The following is a 6,738-nucleotide window of genomic DNA, read 5'->3' on the forward strand; positions in this document are numbered from 1 at the left end:
TTTTTGGATGTTGATCTTATATCCTGCCATGATGCTAAATCTCTCAATTAGTTCCAGTAGATTTTTGACTGAGTCTCTTGGGCTTTCTAGGTCCAATATTCCTGTCTTTCAGAGTTTTCCAGTACAGTGTTGCTAAACTTAAAATCAACATGGAGAAACATATTTCTCCTTACTTTCAAGTGAAAGTTTAAATTCAAGATATGTTCATTGAATTTTTTTTTTTCTGAGTTTATGGGTCCTGAATAACAGGCATTTTGAAGCAAAATTGAGACAGAAGGATGTTTAGACTCTTTTATCTCTTTCTATTGAACACCAATGACCCAAAACCAGAGCAACTGTGGGATGACATCAATAACATCATCCATGAAGAGAGCAAAGGATCATTAGAAAGAAAGCAAAGGAATAAAAGATCAAAATAGATGTCACAAGACACTCTGAAACTTGCCCTTGAATGGAGAGTAACTAAAGCAAATGGAAGAAATGAGAAGATAAAAGAGCTGAAAAGAAGATTTCAAGGAGCAGCTGAAGAAGACAAAATCAATTATTATAATGAAATGTGCAAAGATATGGAGTTAAACAATCAAAAGGAAAGAACACACTCAGCATTTCTCAAGCTGAAAGAACTGAAGAAAAAATTCAAGCCTCAAGTTGCAGTAATGAAAGATTCCATAGGCAAGATATTGAATGATGCAGGAAACATCAAAAGAAGAAGGAAAGTATACACAGTCACTGTAAATGTTCATACATTTCAGTAGGTGGCATATGATCAAGAACCAATGATACTGAAGAAAGAAGTTGAAGTTGCACTGAAGGAATTGGTGAAGAACAAGCCTCCAGGAATTGATGGAATACCCACTGAGATGTTTCAACAAACTGATGCCATGCTAGAGGCACTACTTATCTATGCCAAGAAATTTGGAAGACAGCTACCTGGCCAACTGACAGGAAGAGATCCATATTAGTACCCATTCCAAAGAAAGGTGATCCCACAGAATGTGGAAATTATTGAACGATATCATTAATACCACATGCAAGTAAAATCTTACTGAAGATAATTAAAAAATGGTTGAAGTACTGTATTGACAGAGAACTTCCAGAATGCAAGCTGGATTCAGAAGAGGATTTGGAAAAGGGATATCATTGCTGATGCCAGGTGGATCTTGGCCAATAGCAAAGAATATCAGAAGGATGTTTACTTGTGTTTTATTGATTATGCAAAAGCATTCAATTGTATGGGTCATAACAAATTATCGGTAACATTGAGAAGAATGGGAATTCCAGAACACTTGATTGTGCTCATCAGGAACCTGTACATAGACCAAGAGACTGCATTTGAACAGAACAATGGGATACTGCATGGTTTGAAATCAGGAAGGGAATGTGTCAGGGTTGTAGCATTTCGCCATACGTATTTAGTCTGTATGCTGAGCAAATAATCCAAGAAGCTGGACTACATGAAGAAGAATGTGGCAGCATCACAATAAATAAAGAATGAAGTTGTCAAAGATTTCATATTACTTAGTTCCACAGTCAACCCCAATGGAAGCAGGAGTCAAGACATCAGATGATGTATTGCACTGGGAAAATCTGCTGCAAAAAACCTCTTTTAAGTGCTGAAGAGCAAAGATGTCTCCTTGAAGACTAAGGTGTGCCTAATCTAAGTCATGGTGTTTTTAATTGCCTTGTATGCATTTGAGAGCTGGACAACGAACAAGGAAGACCAAAGAGGAGTTGATTCTTTTGAGTTGTGGTGTTGGCAAAGAATACTGAAAGTACTATGGACTGCCAAAAGACTAACAAATCTGTCCTGAAAGAAGTGCAGCTGGAATGCCCCTTGAAAGCTAGAGTGGCCAGCCTTCATCTCACCTACTTTGGTCATGTTGTCAGAAGGGACCATTCCTTGGAGAAGGATATCATGCTTCATAAAGTGGAGGGCCAACGAAAAAGGGGAAGACCCTCAATGAGGTGGACTGACACAGTGGCTGCTATAATGGGCTCAAGTGTGGCAAGGATGGTGAGACTGGCACAGGAGTAGTCTGTGTTTCATTCTGTTGTACATAGGGTCACTATGAGTCGGAACCAACTCGATGGCACTTAATAACAACAATTCTGTCAGCTATCTAGGAAAAAATTATTAATTTTCCTTTATGTGGGAGTGAAAATTAAATCTAAAAACTTCTTGTTATATTTGGTATCAGTCTTAAATGGGTATTAGGAGATCACTATTAGGAATGCATTGACAAGAGTTTAATGTAAAACTTCTTCTCTGGAAAAAAATACATTTGCTTGTTACCAGTGTTCTTTGAAATCATCTCTACCTTTCTCTTCCAACAAAACTGAAGCATACTATTTATTTCCTTGATAAATTTCTACTGTTTGCTAGACTGTAATGACTTCTCAGATTCTTCCCTGTTGGAGCAGCTTATTGAGTAAGAGAATATCAGAAAACAGTATTACAGCCTATTGTGGTAGTTAAGGTTGTGTGTCAACTTGACTGGGCTGTGGTTTTGAGTGCCTTGGCAGCTGGATGAGTTATTCCCCATGATGAGATCACTTCCATGGTGGAATCTGCTGTGAGCACCTAATCAGTTGAAGGGGAGTTGCTTTTAGGGTGTGGTCTGTTTCAAGTATAGATGGAGAATCTTTGGGAAAGGTCTATAGCTTTTTGGCACATTTGGACCCTGTATTTGGCTGAGTCCTCATGTCCAGTTCCTGAGTTTGAACTAGCGGGCTGCCATGTTCCTTGCCGATTTAGGGATTATTCCTGTACTTGAACCAGTGTCCTGCCATGTAGCCTGCTGACCTTGGGATTATGCCATTTTGCATACCAACCTTGGGTTCATCAACCTCAGCAGTCAGCAGCTGCATGAGTTAGGAGATGCCTGAAGCTCCAGTGGACCTAGAACAAGAAGCAGAGCTGAAGTTCAAGATGAAGGGAACTTTACCCAGCCCCTAGAACTAGCACTCTGCATTCGGACTTCTAGCCTCCTAAACTGTAGGAGAATAAATTCCTGTTTTTTAAATATATTCATTTGTGGTATTTCTGCTATAGCAGCAATAGAGAACAAAGACAGAATTTGGTACCAAGAGTGGGTGCTGCTCTAATAGACACCTAAAATGTGCAAGCAGGAGTGGAGTGCATCCTTGGATCTGAGCTCCCTCACTGAGACCACAGCAGAGAGAGTGGCAGCAGCAGATCCAAGAGACTGACACAAGATAGAGCAATGGCCTTGCCAGCCCACAGAGTGAGAAAGCTGAAACCCTTTGGGTAGGAGGCTTCCTTGTGGAGTGGGTTGTCTTTGAGCAATAATTGGTAGGAGAGACTTACACAAGATAGAACAATGGGCTTGCCAGCCCATGGAGTCAGAAAAGTGAGTGCCTTTGGGCTGGAGGCTTCCTTGTGGAGTGGGTTACCTTCAGACACTAATTGGTAGAGCTGAAGAGCTTTACAATGCATGCTGGAACAGGGCAGAGCCAGAGTGGTTTCTTCAAGAGACCAAGGAAACAGTAAGAAGAGCTGCCTCAGTCTGAGAAGGTATGACCATGGCCTGTGGGATTTCGATGAGTAGAACAGTTACAGCCTTCTAGGTTTCAAAGAGTCAGTTCTTCCTCAGCTTGGTTCTGGAGTGTGGAACTGCTGTATGTGGGTGCCAAGGGGATGGGACCATATCTGCTGCCCAAAAGTAAGGGGGCAGGTCTGCCATACCCAAGGGGCAGAAGAACATGGCCTGACAGAAAAAGGAGATGAGGTCACCCCTCAGATGGACTAGGAGAATTTGGGTCACCCAATTAGGGAGATCTGTACAGGTGCCAAGTTGACAAGGGGTGGAACGTGTAGGTTAATGTTGTGTGTCAACTTGGCTGGTCTGTGGTTTTGCATGGCTTAGAAGCTGGATGTAGTTATTCCTCATGATGAGCTTGTAATCGCATCCACAGTGAAATCTGCTATGAGCATCTAATCAGCTGTAGGGTATTTGCTGTGGTAGTTATGTTTGTGTGTCAACTTGGTTGGGCCTGGTTGAGTGGGCAGCTGGTGGTAGTTATTCCCCATGATGAGACTGGCAATCAGCTCCGTGGTGGGATCTACCACAAACAGCTGAGTAGCTAGCTGCCTTTGGGTATGTGGTCTGCTTCCTGTATATAAGGAGAAGATTTGAGAATGGTTTCTAGCCTATGGCACGCTTGGACCCTGCATGTAGCCATGTTGTTGCTCAGCAGCCTGATATGCTCTGCTGACCTTGGGACTTACAATGGGCTTAAGTTAATGGCCTGCCATGTGGTTTGGTAACATCGGGAGCATGCCCTTTTTACTTGTCAACCTTGGGTCTTCTCAGCCTCAGCAGCTAGCAGCTGAGTGAAGAAATGCCTCTAGCTCCAGTGGGCCAGGAGCAGGAGGCAGAGCTGGACCCCAAGGTTGAGGGGCTTTCACTCAGCCCCTAGAGCCTGGCACTTGGACTTAAAGTCTCCAAATTGTAAGAATCAACTCCTGTTTGTTAAGGCCATCCCATTTGTGGTATGTTTCTTGTCAGAGTGGCACTTGGTAACCATAACAGAATTTGGTACCAGGAGAGTGGGGTGCTGCTCTGACAGATACCTAAAATATGGAAACAGGAGTGGAGTGCATCCTTGACCCAAGACCCTGGCAGAGAAACCCCGGCATACGGCAGGACAGACGGCAGGACAGACGGCAAAAGACAGGCATGAGAGATAGTAGGAGCAGAGCTGAGAGAACCGGCATGAGACAGCGACAGCCTTACCAGCCCATGGAGGAGAAAGCCAGGTGCCAATGGGTAGATGGCTTCCTGGCGGAGTGGGTTGCCTTTGGGCATTAATTGGTAGAGAAGACCAGCATAAAATGGAGTAGCAGGTTGGCTGGCCCATGGAGCAAGAAAGCCAAATGTCTTTTGGGCAGAAAGATTTTTGGCGGAGTGGGTTGCCCTTGGGCATTAATTGGCAGAAGCGGAGAGACCAAGGAAATGGAATCAGAGCTGCCTCAGCTTTAAGGGTGGGGCCATGGCCTTTGGGGGTGGAATGATCACAGTCCCCTAGGTCTCAAAGAGCCAGGCCTTCACCAACTTGGTTCTGGAGTGTGGGGTTGCACGTTCATGTGAGCCAGTGGGATGGAGCCATAGCTACTGCCCAAGAGTGAGGGGGCAGGACTGCCATGCCCAAGAGGGAGAGGATCGGGGCCGCCAGGCCAAGGGGGTGAGGTCACCACTCAGGAACTAGGGGACTGGAATCACCCAGTGGAGAAGATCTGTACAGATGCCAAGTTGACAAAGGGTGGAATTATGGTAGTTATGTTTGTATGTCAACTTGGCTGGGCCTGGTTGAGTGACTGGGTAGCTGGTGGTGGTTATTCCCCATGATGAGACTGACAATGAACTCCATAGTGGGATCTACCACAAACAGCTGAGTAGCTGCCTTTGGGATGTGGTCTGCTTCCTGTATATAAGGAAAAGCTTTGAGAATGGTCTCTAGCCTATGACATGCTTGGACCCTGCACATAGCTGTGTTGTTGCTCAGCAGCCTGCTATGTTCTGCCGACCTTGGGACTTACAATGGACTTAAATTAATGGCCTGCCATGTGGTTTGGTAACATTGGGACTATGCCTTTTTACTTGTCAACCTTGGGGCTTCTCAGCCTCAGCAGCTAGCTGGTCTGAGTGAAGAAACACCTCTAGCTCCAGTGGGCCAGGAGCAGGAAGCAGAGCTGGACCCCTAGGTTGAGGGGCTTTTACCCAGCCCCTAGAGCCTGGCACTTTGAACATGGACTTAAGGCCTCCAAATTGTAAGAATCAACTCCTGTTTGTTAAGGCGATCCCATTTGTTATATATTTCTTGTCAGAGTGGCACTAGGTAACCAGGACAGTTGCCTTGGGTTCATCTATCTCAGCAGTCAGCAATTGTATGAGTTAGGAGATGCCTCCAGATCCAGTAGGCCTAGAACAAGAGGTAAGCTGAAGCCCAAGGTCAAGGGGCTTCTACCCAGCCCCTAAAGCCAGCATTCTATGTGCAGACTTCTAGCCTCCTAAACTGTAAGAGAATAAATTCCTGTTTGTTAAAGCTATTCACTTGTGGTATTTCTTTCATAGCAGCACTAGAGAACTAAGATGTGTACCTGCTCACTTTCATGCATTCCAGACATTAATAGTGCAATAAGAAGAGATTAAAAAATGGGGGAGGGGAAGTAAACAAAAATAAAAATAACACAGTTAATTTAGGTATAGCTGGTTCCCTATTCCTGTAAAATAGATAAATAATACATATCAATTCACAGAGGAAAAATATGAGTGAAATACTGTGTTACAGAGAACTTCATATCTAGATTTTTCTTTCAGTGGCATCTTCAGTTTTCCCACAATAGCTATTTGTTTTCCTTCCACAGTAAGATATTTCCCAAAGGCCTTCCTGAGGAATATTCCATAGCAGCCATGTTTCGTGTACGAAGAACCACCAAAAAAGAACGGTGGTTTCTATGGCAAGTTTTAAACCAGCAGAATATACCACAGGTGAGGAACCATGAGAGTTGTGTTTGTTTGTTTTTTTGTTGTGTGATTAGGCTAGGTGTGTCTTTGAGCTGTGTGTACAAATTTGGAAGTATGTCTATATCAGAATACCCTCTTTTAGAGGAATCAACAACAGAGAAAAGCAAGTATTCTCATAGTTAGGATGATCTTAATTATATCTGTAGTATGCTTCCGTAGTGATACTGCCTCGGAAACCCAAGGAGGGGTC

The 6,738-nt window shown here is 43.8% G+C and overlaps 1 protein-coding gene across 1 annotated transcript in view; it reads left to right on the forward strand.

The window, feature by feature from the left end:
- The window catches only part of COL19A1 (collagen type XIX alpha 1 chain), a 537,038-nt gene that overhangs the window by 97,706 nt on the left and 432,594 nt on the right, over window positions 1-6,738 (forward strand). Inside the window, exon 4 of the mRNA XM_007945183.2 lies at window positions 6,389-6,512. Within this exon, the coding sequence (XP_007943374.1) occupies window positions 6,389-6,512 (124 nt within the window). The remainder of the gene's footprint in view (window positions 1-6,388; window positions 6,513-6,738) is intronic.

The sequence above is a fragment of the Orycteropus afer genome, unplaced genomic scaffold (assembly GCF_000298275.1).
Source record: "Orycteropus afer afer isolate SDZICR_OR568_19922 unplaced genomic scaffold, OryAfe1.0 scaffold00133, whole genome shotgun sequence".
Taxonomy (NCBI): domain Eukaryota; kingdom Metazoa; phylum Chordata; class Mammalia; order Tubulidentata; family Orycteropodidae; genus Orycteropus; species Orycteropus afer.